Below are 18,349 nucleotides of genomic sequence, written 5' to 3'. Positions count from 1 at the left end.
AGGTAATGCATGCTCCTTATTCTGCCGAAGCAACTAGTTGAGAGAGATATAAATACTGTTCAGCTTATCAGCTGTTCCGTCAGTGCTATTACCAAACAGAATCCAGAACTGATGAATGTTCTGTTATTTCCTTTTTTTTTTCTTTTTTCTTTTTGAGATGGAGTCACTTGCTCTCTCACCCAGGCTGGAGTGCAGTGGAATGATCTCAGCTCACTGCAACCTCCACCTCCTGGGTTCAAGTGATTCTCCTGTCTCAGCCTCCCAAGTAGCGGGAATTACAGACGCGTGCCACCACAACTGGCTAATTTTTGTATTTTTAGTAGAGAGGGGGTTTCACCATGTTGGCCAGGCTGGTCTTGAACTGCTGACCTCAGGTGACCCACCTGCCTCGGCCTCCCAAAGTGCTGGGATTACAGGCATGAGCCACCACGCCCGGCTTTATTCTGTTATTTCTTCATGTAAAGAAACCTCAACCTTTGGGGTGTTTTCTTAACATTTAAAATATTGCATCAACGCAGTGCCACTTGGAAACAGTTTTGAAAAGGATATTGGTCACATTAAGGTTTTCATCACACCAATGATAGCTTTTTCAAAGATACAGGACAACTGTAAAGTTTGATTGGAATATTTAATAATAGATATTATCTGATAGGTAGGATTTTCAGGCCCTGTCAGAATTTGGTAATTGTAGCAATTCTGTTCAATCAAAAGTCAAAAGCAAAGTTGCGTCAAAAGTAAAACAAAAAGATTAAATAACTACTTAATAGTTCTTGATGGGAAACACGAATGTTCTTAAAATCAATTATGTATAGTCCTTGATTAATGCTGCAATTTAAATTATTTAGCATTGTGCTGCTGCATCTCCATATCCCAAAAGAAAGCAAATATGTGAACTGTTGCTAAGAAAAGGAGCAAACATCAATGAAAAGACGAAAGAGTAAGTATACATTTAATAATTTAATGTTATTGAGATTTTACTCTTTTGGAAAATATATTCACTGTCTGGCTGACTTTTTCTCTTTAAGATTCTTGACTCCTCTGCACGTGGCATCTGAGAAAGCTCATAATGATGTTGTTGAAGTAGTGGTGAAACATGAAGCAAAGGTATACTTCCTTTTTGGTAATCTTTGGTAATCCAATGAGTTATTTTTTATTTAGCAGGTGAAATGCCTGACTTCCTAAACGATTTACTTTCTCATGAGTATTACTTTTTTTCCCTTAAGCATAGATTACTATGCTTAAGAATTGTCCTACAGGTAACCTTTTCTATATCTAATTTTTGCTAGAACATCTATGGGTTTATTCAGATACACATTATTCCTGTATGTCCTCTCTCCTCCATTCCTTTTAACCACAGCCCACAGGTCATAGTTATCCTTAAGGACTTTTCTGACCTATCATCTTTTCTAATCGTCTTTTCTCACCCATATCTTCTAATTCTTGGTTGTCATGATAACTTCTGTTATTTACCCCAATCACCGTTTTTTTTGCTTTTGTTTTTGTTTTTGTTTTTGTTTTTACCCTCTGTTATTTCTGTAACTAAGTCAAAGGACTTGAACAGAAGGAAATATATTATTTAAATAATTTTTACAAAAAACATAATAGCTCCCCATGTTGATGTTACTGTTCTTTAGTTGGCATTCGTGCACAAAGCATTTTATTCACCAAATATGCTTTCATCAAGGCTAGAAATCGTCTCTTACCCAGGAACTTTTAAAAGTACTACTCAGTAAAATATATACATATTATCTCAGATTGGAAGAGATGACAGTAGTCACCTAATACAGCAGTTTTTACAGTTTTTAGCCACAGATCCTTGCCTCCTTCAAACAAAATCTTGAGTTGAAATTCAGTATACTCTATAACAAAGAAAGAATAGATGTGCTGTAGATGAAGGGAGAAAGGAATAGATGCTCTTCTCCTTGGATGGCCTCTGAGGCCCTTCCATAAATGAAATTTGCAGAATAGTTTATTCTTACCTATCCTTTCTTGAGTTTCCATTCATTCAAGGAACCACTTAGAGTTCTTCAATTTCTTTTTGTGTTGCCTCTCTGTGTCTTAATTTCGCTTTGATTTGGGGGAATTCTTGATCATGTATATTCTTGATTTTTCCTATTGTAAATTATTGAATAAAATAAAGTTTATTTCTGCTTGACTGCTTGGCATATCTTGTCTCTCTGTTCTATAACTGTTTGTTGATTGCTTTTTTCGTACTTGTGGTACATTACTTGAAGAATATCTGGATGCATATTGAATTAGGGTTGTGACACTCAATGAAACAATCTTGACTAGGGTGACCATCCATCCAGTTTTGTCCAGGACTTGAGGTTTTTTGGGAACACAGGACTTTCAGTGCTAAAACCAGGGAAGTCCTAGGCAAACCAGAACAAGTGGTCGCCCTAATCCTAACATAAAGTGGTACCCAAATAAAGCTTTTTTTTAAGTGGGTATTTTTCACATTTCAGCGAGTTAGGGTATGTGAATAAATAGTTTGATTGTTTTGAGCATTTTAAATCAATTTTTCAGGTCCTGTAAGCATGGAGACTAGCTATTCATACTCAGGTTTTAGGTTCATTGAGATCTTGATTATATTCTCATTCACATATTATCTGATTCCATGAGTATGAATTGGTCAGTGTCTCAAAACACACTGTTGTCCACAGGATTGATTACTGAGGAACTTAGTTTCTTAGTTATGTTGAATAATTATTTCCATGGCAGGGAGGTAGGGATAAGGTTGGTGGAGTCTTACAGGTGATTTTTTTTATTGTGAAAAATTTCAAAGATATAACCTAGTAAAAAGAATTTTGCAGAGAATACCTGTCTACCACTTAGATTCTGTTACTAACATTTTACTGTAGTGTTTTATTACATATCTTTTCATTTTTCCCTCCATCCACCAATATCTTATTTTTTCACATATTTCAAAGTAATTTGCAGACTATTCCTCCTAAATACTTCCACATGCACATCAACTAGAGTTTAATCTTTGTTTACAGTTTTTCTTTATATGTAAAATTTGAATGCAGTGAAATGCAGAGATCTTAAATGGATATTTGCCGAATTTTGACTGGTACATACACCTGTATAACCAAAACTCCTGTAGAGATACAGAACATTATCTCATGGCAGAAGTAATGCACAGTCCCAGGCAATCTCCACTTTGACAGATAACCATTTTATTTTTTCTGACGTAAAAGTGCCTGTTCTAGGCCTTGACACACATGGAATGATGCAAAATGTATGCTTTTGTGTAAGGCTTTTACCACATTGTATAATGTTTTGGAGATTCATCCATGTATCAATAGTTGGTTCCTTTTTATTGCTGAGTGATTCCACTGTGTGACTATTCCATAGTATGTGTATCTATATATTTTACATAATAAGGGAGAAGATTAAACCAATAGAAATAAGCATTTTAATGCTAATTTATCTCTGGCTTTGTTACTGTTGTCTATCTTAGGGTTAGTCTTTACATTTCTACACTTTAGAGATCCGTGGCCGGGCGCGGTGGCTCAAGCCTGTAATCCCAGCACTTTGGGAGGCCGAGACGGGCGGATCATGAGGTCAGGAGATAGAGACCATCCTGGCTAATACGGTGAAACCCCGTCTCTACTAAAAAATACAAAAAACTAGCCGGGCGACGAGGCGGGCGCCTGTAGTCCCAGCTACTCGGGAGGCTGAGACAGGAGAATGGCGTGAACCCGGGAGGCGGAGCTTGCAGTGAGCTGAGAGCCGGCCACTGCACTCCAGCCTGGGTGGCAGAGCAAGACTCCGTCTCAAAAAAAAAAAAAAAAAAAAAAAAAAAAAAATCCGTAAAAATACATGGGTTCACCTTTCTTAGGCAATGTCTAGCTCTAAATATCTGTGAATCTGTGAATGCTTTAATGGTAAACACAACTACTATTCAGCATCTCACATTTAACCCAAAATTGGGTCTTCCTTCTGATGGTAGCCTTCATGAATTGGTAAATTTATTCTCTAGATTTGAGCAAAAATACTTGCTTTGGCATTGGATAACAGGCTTCATAAAAGAATTGAGACTTAATAGTAGTAAAAAGTGTTAAATACATGATTGCATGGTTTTAAATTTTGCATTGCAGGCTAACTTCCATTTTTTCTGCATTGTTAAGGTTAATGCTTTGGATAATCTTGGTCAGACTTCTCTACACAGAGCTGCTTATTGTGGTCATCTACAAACCTGCCGCCTACTCCTGAGCTATGGGTGTGATCCTAACATTATATCCCTGCAGGGCTTTACTGCTTTACAGATGGGAAATGAAAATGTACAGCAACTCCTCCAAGGTAGTATATGTTTCCATTAAATGAATTTTTTTAAATTAACCTTTAAAAATTTTTCACATATCAGGTGTTATAGGTAGGAGTTGGTAATAAGAAAAAAAATTTGAGAATTTTTGGTTATTTCTTCTTAGGTTATTATACTTTTTTTTTTTTTTTTTTTTGAGACGGAGTCTTGCTCTGTCGCGAAGGCTGGAGTGCAGTGGCCGGATCTCAGCTCACTGCAAGCTCCGCCTCCCGGGTTTACACCATTCTTCTGCCTCAGCCTCCCAAGTAGCTGGGACTACAAGCGCCCGCCACCTCACCCGGCTAGTTTTTTGTATTTTTTAGTAGAGACGGGGTTTCACCGTGTTAGCCAGGATGGTCTCGATCTCCTGACCTCGTGATCCGCCCGTCTCGGCCTCCCAAAGTGCTGGGATTACAGGCTTGAGCCACCGCGCCCGGCCAGGTTATTATACTTTTAATCAGCTGAATATCTTCAGTCCCCAAGTGTCATTAAGTGATAATTACGATTTTTGTTCCAGTAGCATTTTCTGCACATTTTCTTAAGTTAAATAGATGGCTTTCAAGTTTTTATCGAGAAAGTTTTAAGAGTAAGATAAAATGGTTGCATTTACTTTTAAAAAAAGGAATTTTTAGATCCTACATATTCAAGGCAGGTAGAGTTTGTGTAAGGTAGCCAACTCTCTGGCTTATTAAAACATTTAACAACTGAGTACACTCATATTCATTACATCTTAAAATATTTAGATCAAATATCTGCACCCTTGGCATAGATGAAACGTTTCAACCCAGAGATCTGGTCCCATAAATTTTAAAGTTTTTTTGTGTACATCTCTACCTTTATTAGAATGTAATGTAGTAGCTTTGACATCTGAAAGTTTAGATGAGAAAAATGTAATAGATCAAGCTTTTCTGTCTTTAACAGTAAATCCTTGATGATTTTTATGCCTTTGTTCTGGGAACCAAGTTTTGAGAAACACTGCTTGAACAGATGAAAGCAGATTGATACAACCTCCTGGAATCTGCCAAAACTGTGAAATTACAAGACTGCTTTCAAGATTCCCATTACTTCCCCCATATATCACACATTAATTTCGTTGTCAGTTTTTGGGATAATAACACTGGTCCTATGCAGTTGGCTAGTGATAGAATGTACAGTCTTGTCAGTTTTATACTAAGTACCATTACATATAGTTTTTTACTTGCCTTTCCAACTAGTTTCTTACAATAAATTATCGAAGTGGAATTTCCAGGTCAAAGGGTAGCATGTAATTGTCAAATTATCTTCTATTAATAAAAAGCTGGTATTTAGCATTTTACAGTTGGAGTATATGAAAGCACCTGTTTTCTGTCAGCACTAGATATTACAATTCTTAATACTTTCCTTGAGTGAATATGCATGTGTGAATTACAGAAGTAATAGATTTTAATGCTAACTATAAAAGTCTCATCAGTGTAGCTCTCCATTTCCTCTCTGCCTACTAGCAGATGGGAAAAAAAAGATATTTTAATTTGCATTTCTGATTATGAGTAAGTTTGAACGTAATTTTAAAGTGTTTGTTGCCCATTTCTCTTTTTTTCTTTTTTTCTTTTTTTTTTTTTTTCCAGACAGAGTCTCGCACTGTCGCCCGGAGTGGAGTGCAATGGTGCCATCTCAGCTCACTGCAACCTCCGCCTCCTGGGTTCACATGGTTCTCCTGCCTCAGCTTCCCAAGTAGCTGGGATTACAGGCGCACACCACTACACCCGGCTAATTTTTTGTATTTTTAATAGAGATGGAGTTTCACTATGTTGGCCAGGCTGATCTGAAACTCCTGACCTTGTAATCCGCCCGCCTCGGCCTCCCAAAGTGTTAGGATTACAGGCATGAGCCACCATGCCCGGACTTTTTTTTTTTTTTTTTTTTTTTTTTTAATTTTTATTTTATTGTATTTATCTATTTTTGAGATGGATTCTAACTGTGTCACCCAGGCTGGAGTGCAGTGTTGCGATCTTGGCTCACTGCAACCTCTGCCTCCCAGGTTCAAGCGATTCTCATGCCTCACTTATCCTGAGTAGCTGGGATTACAGGCATGCGCCTAACTTTTGTATTTTTAGTAGTTACGGGGTTTTACCGTATTGCCCAGTCTGGTCTCCAACTCCTGACCTCAAGTAATCTGTCCGCCTTGGCCTCCCAAAGTGCTGGGATTACAGGCGTGAGCCACCATGCCCAGCCAACCATTTATCTTTTTTGTATGTGTGAATTTCTTGTTCATGTCTTTGCCTCATTTGTTGAAGCCTTTCAAAGTACTCCTTTCATGAGAACACCATATATATGTATATTATATGTGTATTATATATATATATATAAATTTTTTTTTTTTGAGACGGAGTTTCACTCTTGTCGCCCAGGCTACAGTGCAATGGCATTATCTTGGCTCACTGTAGCCTCAAATATATTCTCTTTAAAGGTGCATGTTACAGTTTGTTTTTTTTCCATTTTATTCTTGTTTAATGTTGTTATTGCCTGACATATTTTTCCATATACCAATTTTCTTTTTTTGATGCTGCTTTTGATGTACTGCTCTAAGAAGCTTTTTTATTCCATGTTATGAAGATATTCCCCCGTTTTCTTCTAGCATTTTTAAGGTTTAATTTTTCATACTTACGTCTTTAATCCATCTGGAGTTTATTTTGTTCTAAGGTGCAAGGTAGATGTTTTCGTTTTCTGACACTTTAAATGAGCTGTAAACATAGAATTTTAGACCTGGAAATGATGTTACATTTCTCCCAGTCTACCTTATGTCTTTAGAACAAAAAAAAAAATCTGAGGCCCAGGAAGTTCCAGTGACTTTCTCCAGTTCAGACAGCTAATTAATGACAGAACCATAGTTAGATTTCTGGTTGCTCTCTTAATTTAATACTTTTGCACCATTCCAATGGCTTGCTTATAGAGCAGGCCATCTTTAGTCATCTACTTTATGTTCCTTTATATTGCTTAAATCACATTTTATAATCATTATACACATTTACATATTTTGCTTATATGTATTGTATTTCAAAGAGTTTTAGGAGAATCTTATTTTTCCCTCCCCACTCCTCAACCCCTTACTACCATGGAGATTTCGTACATAATCTACCAAATTGTAAAAGAACTTTGCTTTCTGATGAGATGCCTTCCATAAAGCTTGGTTCCATCTTCCAAATAGAGGTTAGTCACTCTTTCTCTCTCTCTCTTTTTTAGAGGGTATCTCATTAGGTAATTCAGAGGCAGACAGACAATTGCTGGAAGCTGCAAAGGCTGGAGATGTCGAAACTGTAAAAGTAAGATACAATGTTATGTTTCTGTTAACTTTGGGTTTTTATTTCAACATTTGTTATTTAATCTGTACTGTTATAATGAAGAGTCTGGTTTATTTGTATCTGCCTTGCTTTAAAAGGTCAATAATATAATCTAATTATTCTCTACAAAGGAGGAGCCTTAAGTAATGCAAGAAAAAAGACTTCACTTTCACACACATCCCAGTGAATACTGCATTTACAAATATAAATGAATTCAAGTGATACCAAATGGGTTTTGTGTGAAGAACCTATTCCTTTGTCCCTTTAACAGAATAAAGTATATCAAATTATTTTATATTACTGTTTACATATGACACATAAAACAAGAAGGGGGAGAAACAGTGTATCACTTCTGTCTATAGATTTCTTCTGATTTCTTCATTCCTTTGCCCCCTTTACCTCTAGGGATCCAGGGCTTAGTGTAGTAATATATTCAGTGTTGCCACTTCTCTTTCCCAGAGCTTACAGCTTCAGCTCTTACCTGTTTCTCAGACAAGAGTCTTCCCCAGAGTAACCCTTCCTTACTGTTTTGACTCTTACTGTAGAAATATGTATGTAAAACTGGGTGCAGTGGCTCACACCTGTCTGTAATCCCAGCACTTTGGGAGGCTGAGGTGGGTGGATCACCTGAGGTTAGGAGTTTGAGAGGAGCCTGGCCAACGTGGCGAAACATCAGCTCTACTGAAAATAGGGGGAAAAAAAATTAGCCAGGAGTGGTCGGGGTGCCTGTAATCCCAACTACTTGGGAGGCTGAGGCAGGAGAATTGTTTGAACCTGGGAGGCGGAGGTTGCAGTGAGCTGAGATCATAGCATTGCACTCCAGCCTGGGCAACAGAGTGAGACTGTCTCAAGAAAAAGAAAGAAAGAAAGAAAAAGAAGGAAGTATGTAATATCTTAATATCTATATCAAATATTTCTGTTACCTGCAGAAATTGTATATAACTCAAAGGCCTAACATTTTGAGAGCGAGAGACTGTTTTAGAATTTAATATATATTAACATTTAACTAACCAATCTTCATGAATTAAATAATTTTTCAGTAATGCAGTGGTGTTACTCTCCAAAACTAGTAGGGGAGACAAGCCTCGTATTTCTTCCCCTTCACCTTTAGAGACTTTTTCAGAACAGTGTTGGTCCTGTTTGAGAGGATACTAAGAGGTAGTAAATTTTACAGAAAGCTGAATTGGTTGATTTAATTCATGGCAGAAGTAGCTATTTGAAATAATTTCATTATATTTCTTTTGGGGGGCTGGGGCGGGGAGACAGGGTCTGTTGCCCAGGCTGGAGCACAGTGATGCTATCTTGGCTCACCACAACCCACGTCTTCTGGGCTCAAGTGATCCTACTGACTCAGCCTCCCAAGTAACTGGTACTACAAGTGGATGCCGCCACGCCAAGCTAATTTTCTTGATTTTTTCTTATAGAGACAAACTCTCACTATGTTACCCAGGCTGGTCTCAAACTCCTGGGCAAAGCAGTCCTCCCGCCTCAGCCTCCCAAAGTGCTGGGATTATAGGCATGAGTCACCATGCCCTGCCAATTTCATTATATTTCTGTAGGGTGTTCTAAATCTTAAACAGACCCACTCACAAAGTCAGTAATTTTAGATTTTCTGAGAAGGAAATATAAGTGTTGTTCTCTTCTGAGCTAGAGCTCTGAGGGAATTTATTCACTGCCCTTTTAAATGAAGAACTTTCTACAAATTGATTTTAAAACCCATGTGATCCTTCTCTGTTGTTTTATTTGTGTAGACATCTCAGATAACTTCAGGTTTTTTTTAATTCATTTCTCACAGAAAACTGCAACTATCATGCAGTTTTATTATTTGACGTGTTTTTATTTTGATCCTCATTATTCTCATTCCCTTAAGTAGGAGGCTAATAGGATATTGAAAGGAGGATTTTGTTTCTATTACTACTGACTTGTGGAAATACAAATCACTTGAGTTAAAAGGTTGTGAACTGATTTTTTTTTTCCAAGAGACATGAAAATTAAGTTGAAAACAATTAACTGAATTTTTTTTTTTTTGGTGTGTGTGGGCAGGGAGAGATACAGAATTGTAAATGCTGCTTCTCTTATATATATTAAAGAACATAAAACTATATTTAGTAAACATGTTAAAGACTAAACTTTGTTTTTATAAAGATAGAGGGAATGCAGAGGAGGGGATAAAGAGGAGATGAAGTTGGGGGGCAGGAAATGGACTTAGAGAACACAATAATGCCATTGGATTCAGGAAAACCTGTGCTAAGCATCAGGCATTCTTCCCTCCCCTCTGCTTTTAAAATCACTTGATGGACATTTATCTCCATGAGCCGTTCTTCTTACCTACCTCTAGACAGATGGCTCTATACGAATCACTGAGACAAGAACATCTGCATATTACCTAATGAACACTTAACTATTGTGCTCAGTTGTGTTTGTTTACTGATAATCCACCAGGCTGGATACTTTATTCAACACCTGCTATTAGAAAACTTGTCTCAGAGTGGGCAAAATTAAACCGACAGGTATAGAGTAGAATGGCCTGTGATAACTCCCAAACCAAGCAGCACCTGGTAAACATGTTAAAAATAGTCATTTCTAGGGACCTGACTTGAGACCCACTGAAATACCATCTCTTGAATGGGGCCCTGAATCTGTATATCTCGCCAGCTCTTATTTGGGAAGCACAGAAGAGCTTTGCCAAGACAGTGATTAAACCCCTTGAGGTAAACCCACTGATAGCAGGCTCCTTTGTTTTATTCAGCTTAGGTTATCCCTGCTTTGGGCGTAGGATAGTAAAAAGGGGAAAGAGTTTTTACTAATATGGATATATTATTTTTGTTTGTTTGTTTGTTTGTTTGAGATGGAGTTTCACTCTTGTTGCCCAGGCTAGAATGCAATTGCATGATCTCAGCTCACAGCAACCTCCATCTCCCGGGTTCAAGCGATTCTCTTGCTTCAGCCTCCTGAGTAGCTGGCATTATAGGCGCCCGCCACCACGTCCAGATAATTTTTTGTGTTTTTAGTAGAGACAGGGTTTCACCATGTTGGCCAGGCTGCTCTTGAACTCCTGACCTCAGGTGATCCACCCGCCTTGGCCTTCCAAAGTGTTGGGATTACAGGCGTGAGCCACCGTGCCTGGACTAATATGAATATGTTCTTTTGACTCTTTAAGCAGTCTGATTTATTATCTATGTTGCTTTTCTTCCCCAAACTTTCATACTTTTCATAACTACACTTCCTCATCTGAACCAAAGAACAGAGAAAATTGACTGCTTTCTTAATTCTACCCAGTCCCCAGGACTGTATAACTGTATATAAACATCAGCATTTTTTTTTTTTCCTCTTTTTTCTTTTATGGAGATGGAGTCTGGTTTGGTCACCCAGGCTGGAGTACAGTGGCAGGATCTTGACTCACTGCAACCTCTGCCTCCCAGGTTCAAACAGTTCTCCTGCCTCACCCTCCCAAGTAGTAGAGACAGGGTTTTGCCATGTTGGCCAGGCTGGTCTTGAACTCCTGACCTCAAGTGATCTGCGCGGCTCAGCCTCCCAAAGTGCTGTGATTACAGGCATGAGCCACTGTGTTCGGCCTAATCATCAGCATTCTACTAGTTATTTCATTCCATATAGTGTGGTATGGTTCCTGAACCACCAGCATCAGCATCACCCAGGAACTTGTTAGAAGTGGAGATTTTTAGGCCCACATCAGTTACACTGAAAATTTGAGGGTTGGACCCAATGCACATTAAAGTTTGAGAACCACTGCTCTAAAGGAATACTTTTCAAATTTTAATGTGTTTACATAGTACCTAGGGATCTTGTTAAAGGGCAAATTCTGACTTAGTAGATAGAGATCCGAGATTCTGAATTCTTAATAAGCCCCTTGGTAATGCTGGTGCTACTGTAATCTCATGTACCTCTGTGTATATTTGCCACAAAATGCAAGTTACACTTGCTGATGACTGGCACTTAGTTTACGTGTGTGCGTGTGTGTGTGTGTATGTATGTGTGTGTGTGTGTATATATATAGTAAAGGTAATGATAAAATTTACCTTTGAGTTTTAGAAAAGTAGACTATAAAGGCATACATGAGGCTGGGCACAGTGGCTCACACCTGTAATCCTAGCATTTGGAAGGCCAAGGTAGGAGGATCCCTTGAGGCCAGGAGTTCGAGACCAGCCTGGCCAACATGGTGAAACCCCGTCTCTACTAAAAATATAAAAATTAGCCAAGTGCGGTGGCATGTGCCTGTAGTCCCTGCTACTCAGGAGGCTAAGGCAGAAGAATTGCTTGAACCCGAGAGGCAGAGGTTGCAGTGAACTGAGATTGCGCCACTGCACCCCAGCCTGGGCAAGAGAGCGAGACTCTGTCTCAATAATAATAATAATAATAATAATAATAATAATAATAATAATAAAAAGGCATAGATAAGAGGACCACAGGGATTCCCAGTAAATGACAAGATGAAATAAGAATAGGGCCGGGCGCGGTGGTTCACGCCTGTAATCCCAACACTTTGGGAGGCCGAGGCGGGTGGATCACGAGGTCAGGAGATTGAGACCATCCTGCCTAACACGGTGAAACCCCGTCTCTGCTAAAAATACAAAAAAAAACTAGCCGGGCGTAGTGGCGGGCGCCTGTGGTCCCAGCTACTTGGGAGGCGGAGACAGGAGAATGGCGTGAAACAGGAAGGCGGAGCTTGCAGTGAGCTGAGATCGCGCCACTGCACTCCAGCCTGGGCGATGAGCGAGACTCCATCTCAAAAAAAAAAAGAATACTAAATAGTTTCTGAGAAGACTGATTTAATGAGACAAGAAAATAAGTCAGATACTTTGAAAATTCCTACTAAATGACTTGAAACAAGAAATGAGAATATGTAGATGTAGTATCACGTATGTTGTGTTTTGGCCTTCAGAAACTGTGTACTGTTCAGAGTGTCAACTGCAGAGACATTGAAGGGCGTCAGTCTACACCACTTCATTTTGCAGCTGGGTATAACAGAGTGTCCGTGGTGGAATATCTGCTACAGCATGGAGCTGATGTGCATGCTAAAGATAAAGGGTAAATGCCAATGATTGTTATGGACTCTCTTCCTTACTTTTACTTGACCTTTTTAGGAAAACCTGGAAATCTGTTTTATTTTTCAAGGAAGCTTGTTTCCTAACATTGGCCTAAATATTAGATAGAGCTGCTTAATTTCAATCAAGATTTTATATGGTTAGCATTCATATAAAGACTTCACTGGCATAATGCCTAGGAATTTTATGATGGCCAAGGACATTACAACATTAGTGTGATACTGACTTTTAATGTGGTAAATTTTTCAGTTTTCAGGGAGGATTTTTGAATTCTTCCAGTCTATCTTAAAGTTATTTTTCATTAAAAATATACAATTCTTGACGTTGCATATATGGATGAATGTTATAGTCTCTGCATTTAAAACATTTTTTAAATGTTCTCCCCTGACTCACCAAAAAAGAACTTATTTCTGCCTTAAATAGATTTAGGTTCTACAAAGTATAATCGGTATACTTCCTTATGTAGTTCAAGAATTATCTTTCATCAGTTATATGCAATTATTTAAATTAAAACATGTTCTTCTGTGGCATTATTGTTCATTCATTACTTTTCAGAGGCCTTGTACCTTTGCACAATGCATGTTCTTATGGACATTATGAAGTTGCAGAACTTCTTGTTAAACATGGAGCAGTAGTTAATGTAGCTGATTTATGGAAATTTACACCTTTACATGAAGCAGCAGCAAAAGGAAAATATGAAATTTGCAAACTTCTGCTCCAGGTATATTTAAATACTTAACTGTAAACATTATGAATTACATAGAATATGTTTATAGTTTTTTAAGTAATTCTAGCATAAACTTAGTAAGCGATGGGAAACAATGTTATCTAATTCTGTACCTATATTTTAGAGTAAATGTCATAAACATTATATTTTAATCCACAGGTATGTTTACTGCTACCTAGAGTTATTTTTGTCTACAGCCAACTATCATGTGATAGTTCTTTTATTATTTTTAGTTTTTCTCTTTAGTACTTTAACCTACAAATATTTGATGAATTATTTACTTTCAAGCCAGGTTTATTTAGCATTGCTAAAATGGATGATACTGGTTCAGTACAGATACCAGTGGATATTTTACAATAACAAGAATACAGAGATTTATACTTTATTCAGATGTTCATGAAAAGTAAAAATAGTATGATATGAAAGTTAATTTTTAATGAAATATGACTTTATTTTGAATGTAGTTTAAAATTTTAACTACATTAATGCATTAGAAAAATCCAGTAATATTTAACTCCTCCGTATTCTTTTTATAATAATTCTGTGTGTAAACATTAGTAACAGTGAAGTTAACCTTTAAGATAGAGTCTCAATATAAATTTAGTTTTTCTTTGGTATTGTTACATTGACTATTTTCTCATTGACCAGTGGCACATTTAAGCCATTTCTCCCTTTTTTTCTGTTTTTCACATACCTAGCATGGTGCAGACCCTACAAAAAAAAACAGGGATGGAAATACTCCTTTGGATCTTGTTAAAGATGGAGATACAGATATTCAAGATCTGCTTAGGGGAGATGCAGCTTTGCTAGATGCTGCCAAGAAGGGTTGTTTAGCCAGAGTGAAGAAGTTGTCCTCTCCTGATAATGTAAATTGCCGTGATACCCAAGGCCGACATTCAACACCTTTACATTTAGCAGGTAAGTGAATGAAGTTTCACAGATTTAGGCTGGTAACATCTGAGATTCATTTTACCCAGGTAAAATATTTTCTGTAACTAAACTTTAAAAATTCAAATCAGGCGAAGCGCAGTGGCTCACACTTGTAATCCCAACACTTGATGAGGCCAAGGCAGGAGGATTGCTTGATCCCAGGAGTTTGAGACCAGCCTGGGCAACATGGCAAAACCCCACCTCTAGAAAAAATTACAAAAATTAGCCAGGAGTGGTGGCACACATCTGTAGTCCCAGCTATTCAGGAGGCTGAGGTGGGAAGATTGAGTCCAAGAGGTCACGGATGCAATGCGCCTTGATTGTGCCACTGTACTCCAGCCTGGGCAGCAAAGTGAGACCCTGTCTCAAAAAATAAAAATAAAATAAAAATTCAAATCAAATATCTTCTAATGCCACCATTATACTCTTTAGTATATTTGTACAGGACAACCGTACTTGAAGCTACTGGCTGAGTTCAAGTTCACTTTACTACTAGTACGTTACATTCAGTAAGAACAATTGAAGTAGGCTCTGCCAGTCCCCATGTACTTTGGGAATCATTATTCCAGATCATCATTTTCTTGGTATCACCTTTGGTAAACAAGATTTGAAAAATATGCCTACTTGAGCCAGCCTTCCTTACAGAAAGCTAAAGCTTTCTGTTCTTCCTGATGATAGCTGCTAAGCACAAGCAGGAAAAAAAAATCTCAAAATTCTCAGAAGTTACATAAGCCTCTCACCAAAGTTATTTATTGTTTTGGTTTGTGAGAGTCCCCGTAACAAAATACCAAAGACCAGGTGACTTAAACAACAGAAATTTGTTTTCTCACAGTTTTGGAGGCTAGGAGTCCAAGTTCAAGTTGTTGGCAGGGTTGCTTTCTTCTGAAGCCCCCACTTGGCTTGCCTACCTTCTCAGTGTGTCCTCCCATGGAACATGATGTCTCTTTCTATATGTCCTAGTCTCTACTTTTAAAGAAACCAGTCAGATTAGATAAGAGCCCACCTAGTGGGCTCATTTTAACTTTTTTAGCTCTTTAAAGGCTCTGTCTCCAAATAGAGTCACATTCCAAGGTACTGGGGTTAGGGCTTCAACATAAGGATTTTGCAGGGTGCAATTCATTTCGTAACATTTGTTTTAAGTTTTCACGCGTAAAACTAGCACAATGTACCTTTGTTTTCAGTGCAAACATACGATATATTTTGCTTTCAGTACAACTTTTTCAGCTGCGTTACAGATGTTAGGAAATCATTAAAATCACTGAGCTATAGCTAATACCTTGGTGGAGTTCCATCATAGGCACAGTGGACTCATACAAGTTTGTCTAAATATGCATGGTTTAAACATAGTATAAAAAGCAAGAAAAAATAATGCAAATATTTCTGCCATTTCATGTAATGTGGGAGATGGAAATCTATTCTGTTCATTTCAGTCTTGTATTATAACTTGGTGTTATATATGATTTTTACCTTTAAATACTCCATATAAGTTGAGACCTCACTGTCCAAAGAAACGAATTACTCTGTGTGTCTTTCAAGTATTTTGGAAGTGATAAGCCACAGATGCTAACATGGTGAGAAAAAGCTTTGTTTGCACTGGCTATCAGGAGTTTCTAGTTCATGTAAGACAAAATATGACTTGACCTCTGATTGGAAGTTGTGCTGTGCGTATTTATGTTAGCTTTTATATCTTTCTTGTAGCTTATCTAGAACACTTGACTGTGTCCAAGTTATCTTTGTAAGTGACAAATAATTTGTATGCACAAAATATTTGTCCACTTCTGCAGCGTTAAATACCATACCTTGAGACCTGGAAAGACTTTTAGATTAGTGTAATATTTTATGGTAGTTTTATAATTTTATTTTTCTTGATCTTTTTAAATTCTTTTGCTTTAAGTCCTTTAGCAAAAGGATAAAAACTACAATAGAAGTAAGTTTTATTTCATGGCTTTAACAGCTCCTAAGTTCCTCTACCAGACTTGCAGAGACGTGTACCTCTGAGTTCTCTCTAGCAAAAAAGCACGCTCTTGTGGCCTTCTGGGGAAGGGGACTCTGAGATCCACTCTGGTTTGACTTGTACGTGATTGCAGACCTTTGACTTGCAGCCCCTGAGACCCATGTCCCTGAGTTCAAGAAATGGTATGTAACACCCATGAAGGCAGAGACTTCAGTAGGAAGGTTTTCATAGGAAAAATACAAGTAAATCAGTCAGTATAATTTTGGGAATCCACAAAACTAGTAGATAATACGAAAAGCTTCCAACTTGAGGCAAGGGGGAAATGTTTTCCAGAAGGTAAATTGTTAATAGAGTCCAATGAGCTCTTTCAGATTTATACAAAATCTCTTTTATGTTTTCAGTAATGTCTATGCCTTATAAATACATACATATATATATGTATACATATAGTGACTTTTTTATATTAACAAGTGGAAGTATTATGACATAGGACTAAAAAAGAAAAAACAAGTAAAGTAATTTTACTTCTTTTCTGAATTAGCTGGTTATAATAATTTAGAAGTTGCCGAGTATTTGTTACAACACGGAGCGGATGTGAATGCCCAAGACAAAGGAGGACTTATTCCTTTACATAATGCAGCATCTTATGGGGTAAGTTCTTCCATGTTACTTTTAAAATTTTGTGGAATTTTAAAGTGAAAGTCAGTATTGCAGCTCAAATGGAATTTAGTTTGATGTTCTCATTTTACAGAGAAGTAAATGGGAGAGCTGAAGAAGTTAAATAACTTCCAAATTTCAGTTCTGAATCTGTTCTAAGCTTGCTGTGTGATATGCGGCATATTGTTGTTTGTTTTATTATCTGCCTTAACACCTGTCTCTTATTTTCAGTGAAATGTTGGTGATTGTGTTTGTTGGTACCCAGAAAATCCACTGGGGCACCAAAAGGGTAGATGGAATCTGTACAGATTCAGACGCATTGTTCCTGACTTATTATAGTCCCAAATGTTACCTTCAGAATTGACCATCTTCAATGGTATAGTTTGAATAATTGAGGAAGATTGCTGCTTTATAAATTGACATTTAGTAGTTATAACATTTGAATAAATTAGAAATTATTAAAGTCATATTAGTCTAGTTTCCTGCTAAATAGAATTCTTAACTCTTTGCTAGGTAGTTTCTCAAGTTATTGAAATGTCCACTGTTATTTATAAGTTGTGATGTTGGGGGGAAAGAGTTTTAATTTTCATTTCCAGAGTAAGTTTGAAAATGTGGAAGTAGGTACATAACTAGTTTCTTCTTAAGAAAGTAAAGTGTGACAAAATAATATTTCAGACTGTAATGGGTATTTTCTTTTACAGCATGTAGATGTAGCAGCTCTGCTAATAAAGTATAATGCATGTGTCAATGCCACGGACAAATGGGCTTTCACACCTTTGCATGAAGCAGCCCAAAAGGGACGAACACAGCTTTGTGCTTTGTTGCTAGCCCATGGAGCTGACCCTACTCTTAAAAATCAGGAAGGACAAACACCTTTAGATTTAGTTTCAGTAAGTGATGGACTTTTTGAAAAATCTCAGTGCTTTTCTGACTTTTTAAAATTCACTTGATGTTATTATAAAATGTCTTTGTAGTCGAAGTGAATGACAAAATCTGGTTTTTAGCCTGATTTTAATGTAAGAGTTCTTTAGTATTCAAATATAATAGAATTATAAAGTAATATAATTATTCTTCTGTAGAATAGAATTATCAATCAGTTATTGTATACTGAGTATTTTGGAAATAGGAAAAAGAAGTACATGATATAACTGCTTACGTTAGTTAGGTAACTAACCAGACCCAGACCCTCTGAGAATGCTGTTACAGCGCATACAGCGCAAGATAGTACAGACCATGGGTCTTACACACGGCCCCAACTGAGAACATTGCCCCCAAGGTGCAGCCACAAACCCTGCTGCCAATAGAGATTCCTTTTCCTCCCACACTGCCTCATCCCAGAGTTCTTGTTGCTCACCCTGCCTTAACCATTCATGAAACAAGCCTATTATCCACTTT

General features: G+C 37.5%; 1 protein-coding gene across 1 annotated transcript in view; it reads left to right on the top strand.

The window, feature by feature from the left end:
• The window catches only part of TNKS2 (tankyrase 2), a 68,449-nt gene that overhangs the window by 29,942 nt on the left and 20,158 nt on the right, over window positions 1-18,349 (top strand). Inside the window, exons 10-18 of the mRNA XM_010387095.2 lie at window positions 846-937; window positions 1,026-1,104; window positions 4,134-4,305; window positions 7,526-7,605; window positions 12,524-12,669; window positions 13,242-13,407; window positions 14,112-14,331; window positions 16,839-16,948; window positions 17,656-17,844. Of these exons, the coding sequence (XP_010385397.1) occupies window positions 846-937; window positions 1,026-1,104; window positions 4,134-4,305; window positions 7,526-7,605; window positions 12,524-12,669; window positions 13,242-13,407; window positions 14,112-14,331; window positions 16,839-16,948; window positions 17,656-17,844 (1,254 nt within the window). The remainder of the gene's footprint in view (window positions 1-845; window positions 938-1,025; window positions 1,105-4,133; window positions 4,306-7,525; window positions 7,606-12,523; window positions 12,670-13,241; window positions 13,408-14,111; window positions 14,332-16,838; window positions 16,949-17,655; window positions 17,845-18,349) is intronic.

The sequence above is a fragment of the Rhinopithecus roxellana genome, chromosome 11 (assembly GCF_007565055.1).
Source record: "Rhinopithecus roxellana isolate Shanxi Qingling chromosome 11, ASM756505v1, whole genome shotgun sequence".
Taxonomy (NCBI): Eukaryota; Metazoa; Chordata; class Mammalia; order Primates; family Cercopithecidae; genus Rhinopithecus; species Rhinopithecus roxellana.
This window is presented reverse-complemented; position numbering and strand designations above follow the sequence as displayed.